The sequence below is a fragment of the Macaca mulatta genome, chromosome 4 (genome assembly GCF_049350105.2).
Source record: "Macaca mulatta isolate MMU2019108-1 chromosome 4, T2T-MMU8v2.0, whole genome shotgun sequence".
Classification (NCBI taxonomy): Eukaryota; Metazoa; Chordata; class Mammalia; order Primates; family Cercopithecidae; genus Macaca; species Macaca mulatta.
The window spans coordinates 13,547,841-13,569,449 of NC_133409.1; the positions used below are offsets into that span (position 1 = coordinate 13,547,841).

The 21,609-nt window shown below is 38.3% G+C and overlaps 1 protein-coding gene and 1 pseudogene across 6 annotated transcripts in view; both read left to right on the forward strand.

Annotated features, from left to right (window-relative positions):
- The window catches only part of AFG1L (AFG1 like ATPase), a 253,080-nt gene that overhangs the window by 143,603 nt on the left and 87,868 nt on the right, over positions 1-21,609 (forward strand). For all 6 annotated transcript variants that reach the window (XR_013416155.1, XR_001444556.3, XM_077999234.1 and 3 more), the window contains one exon: positions 10,256-10,338. Coding sequence is in view for 4 of the 6 variants with exons in the window: in XM_077999234.1 (XP_077855360.1) it covers positions 10,256-10,338 (83 nt within the window). In the remaining 2 variants the exon portion in view is untranslated. The remainder of the gene's footprint in view (positions 1-10,255; positions 10,339-21,609) is intronic.
- Positions 19,515-19,638, forward strand: LOC114677942 (U2 spliceosomal RNA; annotated as a pseudogene).

The following is a 21,609-nucleotide window of genomic DNA, read 5'->3' on the forward strand; positions in this document are numbered from 1 at the left end:
TCATGTGTATTTTGTGGAAGAGAGTGATTGTCAGAGATTACTTTATACTTTTCATTTTTGCACCTCTGAGAGAGAGAGAGGAAATCATCATCCTTGTTAGACTCCCTTCTGCTTTGAAGGGTCTGTGAGTATATGGTGCTGTGCAGGATTAAGAGGCAGTCCTGCTCTCTTGGAGTTTCCTTTCAAAGACTGACGTCCTTGGTTTAGATGATCAAATGAAAGCCATAGGAACAGTGGACTATGAGTGAAGCAGACATTTTAGATAAACATAGAAAATGTCCTATGTGATGGAAATTTACTGTAATATAACCCATTATAGTATAGACTTTAATATGGTACATTTATCTCATACATGGTTTTGGACTAAATACCTAAAGGAAATCATATAGAATCATATGGCCCCCCAGAAGAGTAATTAGCATATTTACACTGTGCAGAGGTAATTAATTTGAAATGGGAGGGAGAGGTAGAGGAGCAAATATGAATTACATAAGTTGTGTAAGACTAAAGAAAAATGATCCTGTGGCTACTGTTGAATAAATCAGTGTGACATAGTGGGAGGACTATGGATTTAGTGGAGGCAAAGATTGCCCTGGTCAAATCACAGCTCAGCCACCTACAAACTGTGTGGCCTCTTTCTGGATGCACTGTGAATTGTGAATGTACTGTGATGCTTGCTTCTGGCTGTGGCTGCAGAAAGAGTCAGATTGTGACTCACCTCACAAGGAAGTGTATGGAGGTGTGCTTTCAGCTTCTGTCCTGGCTTGCTTGCTTGCTTTTTTTGAATCTTGCAATTATTCTTTCTTTTTTTACTTTTACGAAATGCCTTTCTCTATGCTTATTACTGGAGCAAGGTAGCATATTGGTGATCGTATTGGTTTATTAGAACTGCTAAAACAAAATTCAACAGACTGGATGACTTAAACCACGGAAATTCACTTTCTCAGGGTTCTGGTGGCTAGAAGGACAAAGGTGTTGGCAGGTTTGGTCTCTCCTGAGGCCTCTCTCCATGACTTGCAGGTGACCATCTTCTCGCTGTGTTTTCACACGGCCTTTCTGTGGGGTACACACATAACTGTATCCACATGTCCACATTTCCTCTTCTCATGAGGATACCAGTCAGACTTCATTTTAACTGAATTAAAGGCTCTGTCTCCAAATACAGGCACATTCTGAGGTACTGAGGGTTAGAGGTTCAACATGAATTTTGGGGAGATGCAGTTAAGCCCATAATAGTACTTTTTTTAAAAAGTTACCTTTCTGATCCTGTGTTTCCTCAACTGTAAAATGGGGATTTAAAAAAGTACTTCCTTGCCCTGGGGATGGATATTATGAGGAAGATAAGAGATAAAGCCAAGTCAGTTGCCTAGCACATCTGAAGCACATGATAAGCACTTTATGATGCTTAAATATCCCCCTTCCTACTTTTTGGAAGGAGAAAGAAATTCTGAAACTGCTTGATAAAAAGAAGGGATACAGACCTTACCTAATAAGTTAATTGGGTATGGGTATTTGAAGTGTGAGACAAGTAGGGTAGCTAGGGAAGGAGGAGTGGGGAGATATGGAAAAAGATGTTTTTGATTTACTTTGGGATATGAGATGATCAAGAAAGCAAAGGAGGCTGATACAGCTTGAGGTAGACTCAGGCCTTGCGGTCTGCTCTAAAATGAGGTAAGCCCAAGGAAGAACTCAGCCCTGAAGAGCCCTGAAGTGAGAGAACTTCAGCAATAATGTTAATTTTAGAGCTTAAAGGGATCATAATCAATTCCTTTATTTTATAGAGGAGAAAACTGACATCTGGAGAGGTTACATAACAGGCTAAAATCACACAGCATGACAATTGGCAGAGGACTTCTCAATTTATCAACTTGAAAAATTATGTCTATGATTGAGAGAAGAAAATGATAACTTGAACAAATAGCTGATTACTACCAGACTGTCAGAGCAAAAGCTGTATCTTATTCATCATTATATCTCTAGTAACGAGGGAAGTGCCCAGCCCGTAGTATTCAATTATGTTTGTTAGGTTGATCCAAAATAAGTATTAAATTTGGAGGGAACTTGTTAAACCATAAGTGCACATTTTTGTGATATAAAACAGTGTGGCATATTTTATGAAATATATGAAGCACCTTTAGTATCATCCTGATCTTCCATGTAGATGGAAGAATCTCACAGACATAAAAGAACCCCATCATAAAAGAATACATACTTTATGATTTCACTTATGGAAAGCTCCAGAAACAGGCAAAATTCTGTGGTGCTAGAATCAGAATAGTAGTTACCTCTGGGGAGTAGAAGGTGATATTAGGGGGGCTTCAGAGATGCTGGTGATATTCTGTTTCATGAGTGAGCCGGACACTTATAATTTGTGTACTTTCCTGTATTAAGTTATACTTAAATTATGAAAACCTTAAAATATGGAGCAGCTTATATATTGAATTTTCTTATCTACCATTGTTTAAGCTTAGAAGTAGTAGTACATGATTACTTTAAATATGACTCAAACAGCTGTCTTAGAATGTACAGCTGCCTCAAAATAAAAAAAAAGACACCCTCCACTTAGTCTCCCACCCTTAATTGTATTCTTAGCAAAAAAAAGTTAGTGCAGTATACAATTAAGCTTTTCTGTATTTAAGTGTTTATTTTCTCTCATAGAACTTTTAAGATATCAAAAGAATTAAGCATAGAACTATGTATATAATCTGATAGACGTCTACCTCTGTAATCTCTATATGTATAGGAAAAACTTGAATCGTACAAGCTATAAACAAACTTTTTTCTGAGAAGGGGATATTCATTTATACTGTTATGCTTTTAATATCATTTGAATGTTTTATAATAAGCATGGATCACTTTTTCAGTTCAAAAAAGATACATTTTTATTTTATTTTTTATTTTTTGAGGTGAAGTCTCATTCTGTTGCCCAGGCTGGAGTGCAGTGGTGCAGTCTCAGTTCATTGCAACCTCACCTCCCAGGTTCTAGCAATTCTCCTTCCTCAGCCTCCTGAGTAGCTGGGATTACAGGTGTATGCCACCACACCCAACTAATTTTTGTATTTTTAGTAGAGATGGGGTTTCACCATGTTGGGCAGGCTGGTCTCAAACTCCTGACCTCAGGTGATCTGCCTGCCTCAGCCTCCCAAAGTGCTGGGATTACGGGCGTGAGCCACCGCACCCGACCTAAAAAGGATACGTTTCTTAAATAATCAAGTAAAACGATATATCTTAGTTATTTAAAATTTTATTTCCTGGAATAAGAAAAAGTCTCGACTGGGTGTGGTGGCTCACGCCTGTAATCCTAGCAATTTGGGAGGCCGAGGCAGGCATTCAAGACCAGCCTGGCCAACATGGTGAAACCCTGTCTCTACTAAAAAATACAAAAATTAGCCGGGCATGGTGGTGGACACCTATAATCCCAGCTACTTGGGAGGCTAAGGCAGGGAGAATTGCTTGAACCCAGGAGGTGGAGGTTGCAGTGAGCTGAGATCATGCCACTGCACTCCAGCCTGCACAACAGAGCGAGACTCCATCTCAAAAAAAAAAAAAAAAGAAAGAAAGAAAAAGAAAAAATCTCAATCATTTTTTCTTTTTATTGTTTACTCATTAAAAATTTATAAAATAAATTAGTTGACTGTTATCAAGAAAAACACTAATACTTTTGATTCTTTAAATGCCCATTTAATATAGTCACTTAGGTAAGGGATAGAAGTTTGATTTATGCAGTTGGAATTTTTTCCTCATGTTCCAAATTTCTATGATAAGTGAAATTGCTTTTATGATAAAAAATGCTAAGGTGGGCAAATCTGTGTTTATTATTTCAATCTTTGCTTAAGAGGTTAGTATGTTATAGTTTTAAAAGATTTTCTCCACAATGTCTTTATTCTTTGTTCCAACTGGGATGGAGTAGAAGCTATATAAAGTTATTTTGTGAGATGGCTGTTTTTCTAATGGTATTATTCAGGATTGCCAAAAATATACACAATAGATTTTGGGGACAATATAAACTACTTTAATACAGTTCTTTTAGTCAGACAATTTTCTTTCCAAACTCAAAGGCCTTTGACACATGAGTATGCTCATAAGGGTGTGTTAACCTCCCTCCTTTTCCTCCCCAAGTTTTCTAATTGCATTTTTTTTAGATTGTGTAATTGTATTTGTCCTTTGTATATATATAAATATGCAAACTATTTTAAACTAAATTTTGTTTGCTGGCTGATTAGTGTTATGTATTAGAATTGGATGGTGATAAGAGGTCACAGGCCTTGTAAATATCACTGGAAATTTAGGAAATTACTTAGAGATCATGCTCTTTTGACTAGATTCACTGTCAACTTGCAGCTTAACTTCCCCCTCCTCCACCCTTCTGCATAGAGCTTTGGAGAATCTAGTGTAAGTGAATGAAATCTGAAAATTTGAGGTTTATTTAATTAAAAAAAAAAAAAAAATATATATATATATATAAAAACTGAGTGTTAGTATTTTTCAGACAATTAAATGCTAACATCTAAGGACTTTGGTAATAGTTCTTTTGCTGCTGATTAGGTATTCCTCAGTGGTGATTAGTGAATGTACAAATGCAATCATTTGGTAGGTCTTAATCACTCATATGATCGAGAAGTTAGTTACCCAGAAAGAGAAATTGAAGCTGTATAACTTTCATCAGCCTTATTTTTTAATAGCAAAAATAAGAAAACTTTTTGACTAAATTAGGAATACTGAGTCATATAAGATAAACTGTAGTTTAAAAGAAATAGAGAACCTGGCAAATATATTTGTATGATTGTATTGTGACACTGTATTTTATGTCTGTAGTAAAGGTACCTTATGAAAAATTGACCACTGCTTACCATAGTAGGGCAGGTTTTTCTCAGGGAGATTGAGTAAGACATGTTCCCTACATAAGGACATTTTTCCTTCTTCTTTTTTTTTTTTTAACTGGGTGACTGAGCTCTCACAATTATAGCAGGAACAAGGGAAAGAAAGTATCTATTTTTTCATATTTATGACATCAAGAAAATGTTCACATTTATGACATCAAGAAAATGACATCAGAGTTCCAAAGCAAGCATTCCAACCAATAAGAAGCTGCCTCAAGTGTCACCTAGGATAGTCATATATCTCTCTTCTTCTCAAGAAGTAATATAGTATATATATAAAACAGGACATCTTGAGGCAAGGAGAGAGTGGAATGCATGTATTTGGGCAATGCTGTATTCTCCTCTGGTGGGATTGGTTATAGGGCCCAGGTCCTGAAGGAGAGGCCTGGGGAGTTGGATTTGGACAATTGGAATGATGAGCTAGGGATATCTGTATGGAGATGCCAACAGGTTGCTCATGCCAGCATTGCAGAGAGCCATGACTTTGGCTAGTTTTTCAGGGCTGTTCTTCAAATGTTAGTTCAAAAGCCTAGGTTTGTAGGCCTCCCTAGAGGACCAGCTTCTTGGGTGTTATTTCATGTTAATCAAATTCAGAATTGCTGATACATAATCAAAATGCTGTACCTACACTAGCCACAACCCAATCTTCTGGGTCTTCACTCAAGTTAACCAACCATCCCAGATTGTCTAGGGTTGTCCTAGTGTTAGCACTGAAAGTTCTATATCCAGAAACCCCCCTTAGTCTTCAGGAAACCCCTCATTTCCAGGGGATTATTGGTCACCTGTTTGACTCTCCTGAGCCCCTTAGCAGCTTCAGCATAAGAGGAGGGGAAATGCAATCTATGCCCTGGATGCAGATGATAAACAGCTCTCAGCCCTTGTGTAACCGTACAACCCAGGATGCACTTTCAGGGAGTAAGAACATTGCTACTTCTCAAGTGTGCCCAGATATTGCTGTTCTGATTGTCTCTCGCTGCATAACAAATTATTGTAAAATGACTATAAAAGAGTCTTAAAAAACATTACTTTATTCTCTCCTGGTTTCTGTGGGTCAGGGATTTGGTGAAGGCTCAGCTGGCAATACTGGCTCCTTCAGTAAGATAGTGGCTACAGCTAGAAAAGCTGCGGACTGTCAACACCTCTGTCTTCATGTCATCTCAGCGCCTCTCCAGGGCCTCCTCTCTCTGTATTGGATAGTTTAAGCTTTCTCACAGCATAATAGCCTCCAGGCAATTAAATGCTCAATTGACACTTCAGAGTTCCAAAGCAAGCATTCCAACCAATATGAAGCTGCCTCAAGTGTCACCTAGGATATTATTGCATAGACCATTTCCATCACGGTCACAACATTCAAGGGGTGGGACATAGACTTCATTTCTTGATAACTGGAATATCAGCATCACATTGTAAGAAGAACATGTTGAGATGGAGAGATTATTTTACAATGTACAAGTCTTAAAACCCACCACAATTACCTTGGTTCCAAAGGTTTGAAAAATGCAGTTTTTGACTGGACATGGTAGCTCATGCCTGTAATCCCAGCACTTTGGGAGGTTGAGGCGAGCAGATCACTTGAGGCCAGGAGTTCGAGACCAGCTTGGCCAACAGGGAGAAACTCCATCTCCACTAAAAATACAAAACTTACCCGGGCATGGTAACACATGCCTGTAGTCCCAGCTAGTTGGGAGGCTGAGGCACGAAAATTGTTTGAACCTAAGAGGAGAAGGTTTCAGTGAGCTGAGATCACGCCACTGTACTCCAGCCTGGGCAACAGAGTAAGACTCTGCCTTAAAAAAAAAAAAAATGAATTTTTTCGTTAGTAAAAGTAGTGATACTGTTAAAATATATTTTTCCCATGAATTGTTATTAAGACAATTTTCATTTTGAATGCAAACAAAATGTCAGCCTATAATTGTTTCTTGACTTGTCCTGAAATCCCTTGGTCACCATTCTTCTACTGAAGTGAATATCTCCCTATCTATCTATCTATCTATCTATCTATCCATCCATCCATCTATATCTGCACAGGCATACCTTAGAGATATCAAAGGTTTGGTTCTGGGCTACTGCAATACAACAGTATTGCAATAAAATGAGTTGTAAGAAGCTTTTGGCTTCCCAGTGCATATAAAAGTTTTATTTATACTATACTATAGTCTATTAAGTGTGCAATAGTATTATGTCTAAAAAAATACATACCTTAATATAAAAAAAATACTTTATTGCTAAAAATGCCAATAATCATCTGAAACTTCAGTGAGTGGTCTTTTTTTTTTTTTTTTTTTGAGACGGAGTCTCGCTCTGCCGCCCAGGCTGGAGTGCAGTGGCCGGATCTCAGCTCACTGCAAGCTCCGCCTCCCGGGTTCACGCCATTCTCCTGCCTCAGCCTCCCGAGTAGTTGGGACTACAGGCGCCCGCCACCGCGCCCGGCTAGTTTTTTTTTTTTTTTTTTTTTTGTATTTTTTAGTAGAGACGGGGTTTCACCGTGTTAGCCAGGATGGTCTCGATCTCCTGACCTCGTGATCCGCCCGTCTTGGCCTCCCAAAGTGCTGGGATTACAGGCTTGAGCCACCGCGCCCGGCCGAGTGGTCATCTTTTTGCTGGTCTTGCCTTGATGTTGAGGGCTGCTGCCTAATCAGGAGGGTGGCTGCCAAAGGTTGGAGTGGCTGTGGCAGTTTCTTAAGATAATGTTGAAGGTTGCTATATAGATTGACTCTTCCTTTCACAAAAGATATTTATGGCAGATATAGCCTTACAAAATGTATTTCTTAAATAATAAGACTTGTAAGTTGAAATTACTTCTTGATTCATGGGCTGCAGAATGGATGTTATGTTAGCAGGCAGGGAAACAACATTTATCTCATGCTCATCCATCAGAGCTCTTTGATGACCAAGTGGATTGTCATGAGCAGTAATCTTTTGAAAATAATCATTCTTCTAAGCAGTGGCTCTGAACAGTAGGCTTAAAATATTTTGTAAACAGAGGTGCTGCCATCCAAGGGCTTTGTTGTTTCATTTATAAAGCACAGGCAGAGTAGATGTAGCATAATTCTTAAGGGCCCTAGGATTTTCAGATTGGTAAATGAACATTGGCTTCAACATCAAGTCACCAGTTGCATGTCCTTTGAAGCTTTGAAGCCATGCATTGACTTCTCCTTTCTAGCTATGAAAGTCCTCGTTGGCATCTTCTTCCAGTAGAAGGCTGTTTCATCTCCAGTGAAAATCTGTTGTTTAGTGTAGTCACCTTCATCAATGATCTTAACTAAGCCTTCCGGATACCTTGCTGCACCTTCTGCATCAGCACTTGCTGCTTTACCTTGCACTTTTATGTTATAGAGATGGCTTATTTATTGAAACCTCATGAACCAACCTCTGCTAGCTTCCGGCTTTTCTTCTGCAGCTTCCTCACCTCTCTCAACCTTCATAGAATTGAATGGAGTTAGGACATTTCTCTGGATTAGGCTTTGGCTTAAGGGAACGTTGTGGCTGTTTTGATCTTCTATCCAGATCACTCAAACTTTTATCCATATCAATAATAAGGCTGTTTCGCTTTCTTATGGTTCATGTGTTCACTGGAGTAGCACTTTTCATTTCCTTCAAGAACTTTTCCTTTGCAATCACAACTCGGCTAACTGGTTGGTGCAAGAGGCCTAGGTTTTTGTCTGTTGTGGCTTTTGTCATACCTTCCTCATTAAGCTTAATCATTTCTAGCTTTTGATTGAGAGTGAGAGATGTGTGACTCTTCCTTTCACCCGAACACTTAGAATTCATTGTAGGGCTATTAATCGACGTAATTTCAATATTCTTGTGTCCCAGAGAATAGGGACACCTAAGGAAAGAGAGAGAGAGAGAGAGAAACAGCCAGTTGGTGTAGCAGTCAGAATGCAAACAGCATGTATAAATTAAGTTCACCCTCTTCTAAGGATGCAGTTTGTGGTGCCCTAAAACAATTACAGTAATAGCATCAAAGATCACTGATCACATAATTAATATGTGATCACTGATCATATAATTAATGACAGATATACTTTTTTAAAGTTTGAACTATTGCAAGAATTACCAAAATGTGACACAGAGACACAAAGTGAGCACCTGCTGTTGGAAAATTGAGGCCAATAGACTTCTCAATGCAGGGTTGCCACAAACCTTCACTTTGTAAAAAATGCGAGAAGCACAATAAAGGGAAACACAATAAAATGAATATGCCTCTATCTATGTGGAGATACACACACACACACACAAACACACACACACACCCCTACATATATTCCTCTCATGGCCCCCAAAATCCAACTGACCAAGAAGATAGGTGTTGCAAAAGTACATTTGCCCTCACAGTAAGAATTTGGGGGGTGTGTGTGTGTGGTATATGTGCTGGTGTACACATATGCACCCTGGGGGAGTGGAAAGAAAGGAGCACTTGGGAGAAGAGAAGGACATTAGTGCCACAGGGTAACTCGGGTTGAAAGGAGGCAGGCATCCACAGCAGGAAAGTGCACTGAAATGTTGATGGCTAGAGAGGAAACTAAAAGGGAGACAAGGGCAGTGGCAGCCATTTAGAAGCGAAGGATGGGCATACCTACAACATCATTCTAGTTTGGTCATTTGGTTTAAAATGTGGACACTAACGTTCTGGCCCAACTCTCTCTCTCTCTCTTTCTCTTTCTTTCTCCCTCTCTCTCTGTCTCTCGACAAGGTCTTGCTCTGTTGCCCAGGCTGGAGTGCAGTGGCATGATCATAGCTCATTGCAACCTCCACCTCCCAGGCTCAAGCAATCCTTGCATCTCAGCCAGCCAAGTAGCTGAGACTACAGGCCGTATGTCACCACGCCCAGCTAATTTTTGTGTTTTTGGTAGAGATGGGTTTTGCTATGTTGCCCAGGCTAGTCTCAAACTCCTGGACAAACACAATCTGCCCATCTAGCCTCCCAAAGTGCTGGAATTACAGGCATGAGCCACCATGTCCAGTCCCAGCTCTCTGATGCTGCCTCTCCCCAACTGTGGTGCCTAAAACCCATGAGTTATTCTTTCTGGTAGCCTCTAGTTTCTCACTCCAGGGTATTAGAAATTGGGCTTTAAAAAAAACCCAAATGAAGTTATTTGGGGAATTTGCTGACAGCACTTTTTGGGCAATGTTTCAGAAAACATGATGCAAATTTTAATTTTTTTAAACTGGTATTTCAGTGGCTTGATATATTTAATATTGCAACTTTAGTTTTATGAATCTTGCATGAGTTCTGTTGTTTTCATGTCATCTCATTATACTATTTTTTGAGCAAACATTTGAAAAATTTAAAAAATGTATAGTATAAGGGAAGTATTGTAATTCTGAGCCACTACTTGTTTAAAAAGACACTTTATTTGTTTGGATCATAGGAATATTGTAATACAGTCCAGCTAGATTCTGGGATAGATTACCGGAAAAGGGAACTTCCTGCTGCAGGAAAACTCTACTACCTGTAAGTGTTTTTAATTTTTGAAGTTTAGTATCTAATCGTTAATCAGAAAAAGATGATAAAAATAAACAGTTTAATTATTGGAACGTGAAAGGCTGGTTCTGAAGCCCACGATTTTTAAACTGCAAATGTTTTCATGTTAACTTCTTCAACCCATGTCTTTACCATCCATATTTGCATCATTTATAATGTGTGATTGGATAAAACCCTAATTAGTTTTTTGGGGAGGAATGATGACAGATGGTTAGAATGTAATGAGTATCCTTTTATAAGAGACTCTACTATTATGAGAATATCTTTAATGTGTGAAGTAATTAATTATTTGTGGATATCATCTGACAAATGTGCCATTTCCATTCCCCCAAAAATTGTTGTTTTATTTGTCAATCTGTTTGTATTTATCATTGTTGATTGACTTCCATATATAACTGATATAAAATATATATACACAAATACAACTGGATATATTGTTGTCTTTTAAAAGCTAAGATGCTCCTGAGTAGGAGCAATTTATAATAATAGATGTATTCAGCATGTGCAGTTAATACTGAAAAACAAATATAGTTTGTTTTAAAATGTCCTTTGTGAGAACCTGAAAAGGAAAAAGTGCTTTACAAAAGCAAACTTGTTTAGTATATGCCAACAGTGTTGGGCACATAGCAAATTCTCAGTAAATAGATTTGTCTAAGGACTAATTGTAATTTAACTAAAAGGCATGTTTCTGGTAATTTAAATTTTGATGACAACGTGCATTTGAGAGGTTGAGAAAAGTTCTTGTCTCTGCCACCTTGTAAGCAGAAGTACTTTACTGTTTTTGAAGCAGAAATTAGCTAGAAAAATCACATAATTAAAATTGCATACTTTACAGTGTACCAAGGGGACTATTTTAGTTTATTATTCAGATCCTGATGATTATTATAGGAGGTTCTTCATCTATCCTCAAGTACTTTGTCTTTAAAGTACTTTATAATTTTAAAAAATTCATATAGCACATTTTTCTGCTTTAACTTGGACTTTTTCTTCCCAGTTTCTTTTATGTTTGTGTTTACTGGATATTTTATTTTTCTGATATTCACAGCCTTTCCCTGAGTTTTTGCTACCTATGTCTTGATATTCCAGATGTATGGTACCAATGCATTAATTTATTATTATTCTCTTTATTCTTTTTTTAAAGGAGGTAATTGTTGTTCTCTGTTTTTTTCAAAAAGTGTATCCTCATGTGGAAGAATAAAAATATTTTCCTTATGGGAAGTTCCTTAAATAAAAGTGGTAGTCTGAGTCTAAATTATGAAATTTGTTTCATAGTGCCGAAGAGGTCTTGGAAGTTACTGGAGGTGAAAGGGCTACTTTTGCTTGGAGCATAGCCATTTTTTGTCTCTGACTTACCCTGTGTTACCCCTTCCTTTTCCTGATAAAAGTAATAATATTCTAACCCAGTGAAGTTCAGTTTTGATCTTTAAAAATATGCTAGAGGAAAACTAACACTAACAGAGTTTCCAGAGTCCAGGAAACCAGACCTACAAAGGACCAGACCTACCAGGAAACTCTGGACCAGCTTTCCTGAAAAGTATATAAATTCAAAGGCCAGGCACAATGGCTCATGCCTAGCCAAGCACTTTGGGAGGCCGAGGTGGGAGGATCACGTGAGCCCAGGAGTTTGAAACCAGCCTGGGCAACATAGGGAGACCCTGTCTCTACAAAAAATTTAAAAAATAGCGGGTGTGGTGGCACCTGCCTGTAGTCCCAGCTACTTGGGAGGCTGAGATGGGAGGATCACTTGAGCCTGGAAGGTGGAGGCTGCAGTGAGCCATGATCACACCACTGTACTTCAGCCTGGCAACAGAGCAAGACCCTGTTTCAAAAAATATATATATATATTATATATATATATACACACACACACACACACTTATATAGATATATATAGGTGGTATATGTCTATTATCTATCTATCTATGTATCTATAAATTCATTTAATCCTCAAGGAAGATAAATTTGTTCTGGAATTTAACATCCAAAGGGCTTGACCATAGTCAAGAATAGAAAGCCTGGGGGCATCCCTCAGTCAGAGGAGAAGGCAGATATGTAAGTATCCCTGAGGAGAATGAGCAATTAAAATCATCTCAGAAGTGGGAAAGTAATATGAGTTACTAAGACAGGATGCTAGAGATGTGCATTATATTGTTTCACATGAGGACTTGGGTAGAACTTCTCTCATGAAGATTTTCTGAGGTTATATTAACATTTGATTTAATTAGGTTTCTTTTCATCTTGTTCTTGCCGAAAAACTTACTAACTTTACCCTGTAACAGACTTTAATATGCTATGCTATATATTGCCCTATTAAAGCATGTGTTTCTCTTTATTACCATCTGGCCAGACATCTGGAATTGATTCCTGAATATGCAAGTCCAGACTACCCCCTTGTCAGTTTCACTGGAGCCCCAACTGCCTGAAAACAAACAAACAAACAAACAAACAAAAACACAAAAAACAAAATTTTAGCTTCCTTCTAGGGGAACACCAAGCGCTATCTCAGAATTTCGTACAAGTAGAATCCCACATAAGATCTTTAACAAAACAGAAGTATTAATATTCATCAACTCAGTATTTTATTAGTCTAATTTCCCAAAGCCAATTAAAGATATCCAAAATACAATCTAAATAATATCAAGAATTACCACAGATTTCTAAAACTACCCAAAAAGTTGACATGGAGCAATTTCTATAGTTCGTAATATTGACAGAGACCTTGAGTGCAAATACCCAAACTTTTGCATAGACTGAAACACCCCATGCTTGTCCAATTTTTTATTCTGTGCTAAATGTATGATCACTCCAGAGATGAGCATAGTTTGTTTCTTTTTTTTTTTCCCCCCTTTTTTTTTTTGTGGGAGGCACGGAGTCTTGCTCTGTCACTGGAGGGCTGGAGTGCAGTGGTGGGATCTCTGCTCACGGCAACCTCTGCCTCCCAGGTTTAAGCGATTCTTCTGCCTCAGCCTCCTGAGTAGCTGGGATTACAGGCACACGCCACTACACCCAGCTAATTTTTGTATTTTTAGTAGAGACGGGGTTTTGCCATGTTTGCGCAGCTGGTCTCGAACTCCTGACCTTAGGTGATCCACCCGCCTCAGCCTCCCGAAGTGCTGGGATTACAGGCGTGAGCTACCACGCCCAGCCAGTTTGTTTCTTTTCTAGTTGCTTGGTGAATAACACTCAGTAAAGTCCCCAAGCTGAAGTCCAGACAGATCAATCAAGCACTGGGCTTCCATTTGCATCTGGATGGAGGCTTGGACAGTAATCTATTTTGAATCGCCTGGTACTGATCAAGGGTGACCCCATCTCATGCTTATAGAGAATTTAACTGCTTCAGATTAGCTCTCTGTTTGGGGGCTGATAATACTAGAGGTTATTGTTTTATATATGCGTATCTTTTTAAACAGGAAGCACCATTGCTGAAGGGTCCATGGTATGCTGCCCCAGGCCATTTTGCTGTCCCTATTGTGAAGCGTTACTGGTTTCCTGGGGAGAGGAGTTCTCATCACCTTGGACTCACCCTTGCTGTCTCTTTTTTATTCCAAGGCTGAGTCCTATAGGTTCTTTTCTCTACTAAGTCTATTGAAGCAGGGGTTCTTTTCAAACACTCTATCTTTCCATACTCACATACAAACACTCTGCCCTTCACACAGATGCCATAACCTGAAGAGAAGTTTTAAACTGAACCAAAAGGGGTGGGGGCAGGCATTGGTCCTGGGATTTTATTTTACCCCACTTACGAGCCTAAACCTAAAATAGGTTTGCCTTTTATTATTTCGTAAGTGCTGTCAGAAGACAACAGAGACCGACCTGGGTCAGAGACACAGGATCTTATTAGCTCTGGCACAGAGAGCAGCATGAGCATTAGCATGTTGTGTCAGTTCCCTCCTTGCTCCTTAGCCCCATGGAGTGGAGGGGAGGGTGTTTTGCTGAGGGCCTAGATAATTCCTGCAACAGGCAGTAAATTGTGTTACAGGAAAAGAACTCTGAGCTTGTGGAATCTGCCATCTTATAGCCAGCATAAGCAAGTCTGCTTTTTGTCTCAAGGGAGATATTGTCTCATCTTTCAAGGTTGCTCACTACACACACAACCTTGAGAAATGGTTAGGGCCTCGCGTTCTTGGCATACTCAGCGAGATGTGAAGGAGAGACCCATGGAGGGGCTTGTCTCTCCCAACAGGGGGCATTTACCTGACATTAGACCTTAAATAACCAGGCTTCCTCCCTTTGTTTCAGTTGGCTCCTGTCCACTGAAGTCATCCACCACTTCAACAGAACTACATCTGAAGCACATTGTTCAGTTGTTTAAAACTTAAATTGTCTCAAGACCATTTCATTTTCATGTATATGGGGATTTTGGATCATCCTGAAAATGGTGAAAAATCTAATTTATGACTTTTTAGACACAGCTCAAATATTCACATATTTGTACTTGGCTAATATAATGTATTTACCCATGTTTTGAACAGATTTCAAAAAAAAAAAGTTTTTTCTTACGTACTTTTACTAGTGGAAGTTTTATGTCTCAAGCACTCTTAGTTTTCCACTTGGGAAATATCTGTTCCAAATAGAAAATCATTTTGGAGAATATAACTTTGAACACCAGTTTTAAAAAGAATAACAATTAGCTGACAAAAAGACACACGGGGCCGGGCGCGGTGGCTCAAGCCTGTAATCCCAGCACTTTGGGAGGCCGAGGCGGGTGGATCACGAGGTCAGGAGATCGAGACTATCCTGGTTAACATGGTGAAACCCCGTCTCTACTAAAAATACAAAAAACTAGCCGGGCGTGGTGGCGGGCGCCTGTAGTCTCAGCTACTTGGGAGGCTGAGGCGGGAGAATGGCGTGAACCTGGGAGGCGGAGCTTGCAGTGAGCCGAGATCATGCCACTGCACTCCAGCCTGGGAGACACAGCGAGACTCCGTCTCAAAAAAAAAAAAAAAAAAAAAGACACACGGCTTCAAGGTTATAGCTTTGTTTCAGAAGAAAGGTCTGTGAAAACTAAGGCTGAAGCTTATATGTGTTAAAACATACTTCCCCATAACTAAAAACTTCATGTTTCTTGCCTGTGATATTATTTACAAACACTCCTCTGCTTTCAACTGTGAGAATCAGATTAATGAAACTTAAAAATATTTCTTAGCTTGTCACATCTTCCCATACCTAAACTTTGGCTGAGACCCAGCTTCTGCCTCTAAGGTTGCTACCTTCTGGTTTAGTGGAGTGTCTAGTGAAAGGACACAAAGATAGATGTGTACCCGCCCCCCACCCGCTACACCCTTGTTCTGCTCTCTAATCTTTGCACATACCAGAGATTTCGTAAGTTCTGTGAGTACCTGGTTTTCTGCACGTACCAGAGATTTTGTTTTGCACATACCAGATATTTTGTAAGTTCTGAGGCAAGGTCACAAGACGTGTTTAAGTAAGATAAACTCTTGCTGCCATAAACCTGCTCTCCCGCCTCAAAGTTCGAACCAAAATATCAGAAATGGCGGGAACCAATCATAGTTAGCCAAATCGCCTTGTTCAAACACTAGCCAATCATATATCTGATTTGTATAATAACTCTATGCCCACTTTTCTTAGACTATATAACACTGCTCGGAGCTCAGTGGGGGAGCTCTCCTGCCCGTCTCGTTTCACGAGCGAGGGAGAGTTCCAGGTTCGAACCTGTAATAAAGATCCTTGCTGCTTAGCTTTGACTGTGGACTCTGGTGGTCTTCTTCGGGGAATAAACTGTCTGGGCATAACACTAGGACAGCTTGGTACCTTCTCTTCATCACCCATCATTACCATTACAGTTCTCTCCTAGACATTGGAATCTGCAGTTTCAGTCTCAGTTTTTCTTACCAGTTAGACAGCTAGCCCAGTCATTTCCCATTTCAATTCCCATTGAAGAACCTCTGAAACATTTACCAGTGCAAGCAACTTGAAAATGGTTAAGTCTGGCCCCCTTCCGTTTAGGCTGTAATTTGTTTCAATATGTTGTGCTAGACTGCCCAGAGTCCTGTAGCAGGCAGTATGCACACCCCATTGAAATAATTTATCTCATCCTCTACAACAAAAATGTTATGGTCTTACACCAAATATGAGCCAGCTCTACTCCTCCTCCAGCTCCTTAAATTCTCTCATGTGTCTTTTAGACTCCATTATATTCATATCATTTCTACTTCTCACACTAGTCTGCATCGTGTCACAATGGAATAGTGATGGTATCAATGGAGAAATACTACATGGTTTAAGACTATAAAATTTGTTTAGTAGTCAAGGTTGCAGAAATGTATCCACATGGAGACACTTGCACAAAACAGAAGATAATAGAGCATATTCCCAATTGAAACTTTAAGTTTTTCTGGCCTTTGAGGGCCCATTAGGTGACAATGAGCACCTGATCAAGATAAGGGTCCCATTAGATCACCTTATCACCTTTGTCATTCTTAGGTGAGTGGGTTTACACCCTTCTGGTAAGTCTCGATTGCTGTGGAGACTCTGGCTATGTGCCTGCCTGCTTGCCAGGTACAATTACCAGGTGCAAACCCTAAGCCGTAACTGAATGTTTATTGTCAGTGTAAATCAAAGGTCAGTTTCCCATCCTTCAGCAACACCAGTCACTAGGCCTTCCTGAAGTCTGTTCTTTTTTTTATTGTTATTATAGAGACAGGATCTCACTCTGTTGCCCAGGCTGGAGTGCCGTGGCGTGATCTTGACTCACTGGAACCTCTGCCTCCCAGGTTTGAGCGATTCTCGTGCCTCAGCCTCCCGAGTAGCTGGGATTACAGGCACATGCCACCATGCCCAGCTAATTTTTGTATTTTTAGTAGAGCTGGGGTCTCACCATGTTGGCCAGGTGGTTTCAAACTCCTGACCTCAAGCAGTCCGCCCGCCTCAGCCTCCCAAAGTGCTGGATTACAGGAGTGAGCCCCCGCGCCTGGCCCTGAAGTCTGTTTCTCAAAGAGCAAGACATAGAATTTCTGTCTCTGGCAATCAAATAAACTGTCTACTTTCTTGAGGTTCTGACTGTTGTCTGGCTAACTCCTCAGTCTGGGGAAGGGATGAAGATATTTGGGATATTTTTGATGTTTACAGACTATGTTTTACTTCTTAGCATCATGGCACAGAAGAACATTTAGGTTTTTCTACTTAAGAAGTAATCGTAAATGAAAATATTTACAGATGAAATAATACAATGTCTAGGATTTGCTTCAAAATAATCCAGTGTAGGGGAATTGAGGGGAGGTATAGAGGAAACAAGATTGACCATGCCATGCGTTGAGTGGGTGATTATTACATTGAGATTTTAATAGTACTATTCTCTTCACATGTGTTTAATGTGTAAAATTTTTCATAATCAAAAGATTTTTAAAAAGATATCCTTCTCTTTTTTTTTCTGATCATGCTTACTGCAGTTGTAAGTCTACTGATCTTCCCAGCGAAACTGCTTTTGTTGTGCTGATTTTCTTTATTACTACTTTCTGTTTTCTATATCCTTAATTTCTGAACTTTCATTATTTCGTTTATTCTGCTTAGTTTGGATTTAATTTGCTCTTCTTTTTCTAATTTTTTAAGGTAGAAGGTTAAGTCCTTGATTTTAAACCTTTCTGCTCTTACATAAGCATTTTAAAACTATAAATTTCTCTTTACTACTTTAGATGCATCTCACACGTTTTATTATGTCATGTTTTCTCTCGTGATTTATTTTTTGATCCATGGGTTATTAAAAGTGTGTTATTTATTTTCCAAACGTTTGGTGATTTTTTTTATACATCTTTCTGTTAATGATTCCCAAATTTAACTAATTATGGTTACAGAGTCTATGTTGTATGATTTGAATCCTTTTGAATTTATTGAGGCTTGCTTTATGGCCCAGAATATGATGCATCTTGGAACAAGTTTCTCATGCACTTGATTATGTATTCTGCTATTGTTAGTAGTGTGTACTTTAAATGCCATTGGGTCAAGTTGGTTGATAGGGTTGTTCAAATCTCCTATATTCTTACTGATTTTTTTGTCTACTTTTTCTATTAATTATTGAGAAAGAGGTGCTGAAATTTCCAAGTATAATTATGGATTTTTCTATTTCCCCTTACAGTTCTGTCTGGTTTTGCTTCATGTATTTTGAAGCTCTATTATTAGGTACATAAATGTTTAGGAATGATATGTTCTCTTGATGAATTGACCTCTTCATCATTATGAAATGAACCTCATTGTTCCTGGTGATATTCCTTTCTCTAAAATCTCTATGCTTAATATTAATGTAGCCACTTCAGCTTTTTAAAAATTAGGGTTTGCATGATATATCTTTTCTCATCTTTTTACTTTCAGCCTATCTGTGTCTTTATATTAAAATGGGTTTCTTGTTGGCAACATGTATTTGGGTATTTATTTTTTATGCAATCTGACAATCTTTTTCTTTTAATTGGGGATATTTAAACCATTTACACTTGATGCGATTGTTGATATGGCTGGGTTTAAATATACTATCTTGCTACTTGTTTGGGGTTTTTTTTTGGTACTTTTTAGAAAAAAAATTATTGAGATACAATTCATCCTTTTAAAGTCTATAACTCAGTGGTTTGTTAGTATATTTAGAGTTGTACTACCATCACCACTATCTAATTTCAGAACATTTTTATCACCCCAGAAAGAAACTCATAACTGTTAGTAGTCATACCTCTCACCCCTCTACCCTCTGTCAATCTACCTTCCGTCTCTATGGAATTTGCCTATCTTATATATCTCATATAAATGGAATCACATAAGATGTAATATAGTCACACACTGCATAGTAATATTTTAGCCAATGATGGACCATATCACAGATATGATGGTGGTCCCATAAGATTACAATACTGTATTTTTATTGTATCTTTTCTATGTTTAGATACACAAATACTTGCCATTATATTACAGTTGCTTACAATATTTAGTACAGTAAAATGCTGTATAGGTTTATAGCCTAGGAGCATTAGGCTATACCGTGTAGCAAAAGCGTGTAGCACAAGCGTGTAGCAGGCTATGCCATCTAGGTTTGTGTCAGTATACTCTATCATGTCTGCATGATTGCATGATGACAAAATCACCTAATAACACTCTTAAAACATATCACCATTGCTAAGTAATGTGCCACTCTATATACGATGTATATTACTTCTCAGCCTTTTGGTTAAGATCAAGTGTAGTATCTGTTCTTACCAGTTTAATACTATAAGAAGTGGTCTTTGTGCCTGGCTTCTTTCATTTAGCGTAATGTTTTCAAAGTTAATCCATGTTGTTTGCTATTTGTTTTCTATTGTCCCATCTGTTGTTTTTTCCAGTTTCCCTCTTTTTCTGACTTCATATTAGTTATTTTTTTAAGATTCCCTTTTACCTCTTATTAGCTATACCTCCTTGATTTTTTTCTTTTAAAAGTCACTTTAGGGCTTAGCATAAGCACCTTTAACTTATCATAGCTTGCCTTCAAGTAAGAGTATACCACTTGATGTATAACGTAAAAACCTACAGTATACTTCCATTTTTACTATCCTGGGCTCTGTGCTTTTATTGTCTTTTCTGTTATTTTATTATGTAATTGTATATTTTATTATATAATATTATTATATGCAGTACTCTATTTTCTTTTTAAGTTATAAACTCTGTAATATATTGTCATTACTTTTGCTTAAACAGTCAATAATCCTTTAAAGAGATTTTTAAAATAAGAAAAAAGTCTTATAATTTACCTACATATTTACTATTTCTTGTACTCTTCATTCTGTTATATAGATTGACATTTCCACCTGATATAATTTCTCTTTTTCCTAAAGGACTCTGTTTAACATTTCTTATAGTAGTTATCTGCTGGTGATGAATTTTCTCATATTAATGTTTTTGTTTTGCTTTTATTTTGAAAGATTCTTGCTGGCTAGAGAATTCTAGGCGGACAGGCTGGCTGGCTTTCCTTTCTTCCTTCCCCCTTTTCTCCCTTCCTTCCTCCCCCCTTTTCTCCCTTCCGTCCTCTCTTTTTCTTCTTTCCTCCACTTTTTGTTTTATAGGACTTTAGTGATATTGCTTTCTTCTCTTCTGGCTTGCATTGTTTCCATGAGAAATCTACTGTCATTCTTTGTCCTTCTCTACATAAGGACATAAGTCTTATCACTGTCTGCTTCTACAATTTTATTTTTATCTTGTTTTTAAACAGTTTTATTATGATGTGCATTGGTATGGTTTTCAGCATGTTTCTTTTGCCTGAATTTGGTTGTGCTTCTTGGATGTGTAGGTTTATAGTTTTCATTTGATTTGGAGAATTTTCTCTTATTTCTTTACAATTTCTCCCCATCCCTTCCCCTCCTCTTCAATTTCTGGAGCTCCAGTTACACTTACATTAGACCTCTTTATATTATTCCACAGCTCTCTGATGCTCTGTTCACTTTTTTCATTCTTTTTCTCTTCCTGTGTTTGTGTTTCATTTTGCGTAGTTTCTTTTGCAGTGTCTAATCTGCTATTAATTATAATCCAGTGTATTTGTCCATGTTAGAGGTGGCTTTTTTCCTTGTTAAATGCTAAACTTGGGTTTCTTTCCCTTTTTTTTTTCTTTTCTTTTTTAAAAGGCAAGGTCTTGCTGTGTTGCCCAGGCTGGTCTTGAGATCATGGACTGAAGAGATTCTCCCACTTTAGCCTCCCAGTAGTTGGGACTACAGACACACACCACCATGCCGGGAGGTTTCTTTTTTCATATCTTCTTTGTTTGTTCTTATACTCATGCCTTCCTCTACCTTACTGAGCATATGCAGCATATTTATAATTGTGGTTTTAATGTGTTTGTCTGCTAATACTATCATCTATGTCATTTCTGGGTCTGTTTCTATTGATCAATTTTTGTCCTTTTTATGAGTTGATTTTCCTGCTTTTCATGCTTGTTTTTTAAATTGCATTTCAGATATTGTGAATTTTATATTGTTTGGTACTAGAGTTTTTGTATTCCTTTAAGTATTTTAGGACTGTGTTCTGGGACACAGTTAAGTTACTTGGAAACAATTTTATCCTCTTGAGGCTAGGCTGTGTAAAGTAGAACCAGAGTGCCTTTATTCTAGGCCTAGTTATTCCTGAAGCAATACCCTTCTGAGAGTTCCACCTTATACACTATATTTTGTAGGACTTTCTACTCTGACTAGAGGGAACATAAACTATTCCTGGCCATTTATGAGCTCCAGGGGTAATGCTTTGTGATTCCAGTGAGTCCTTTCCCACCTCACCATTTCA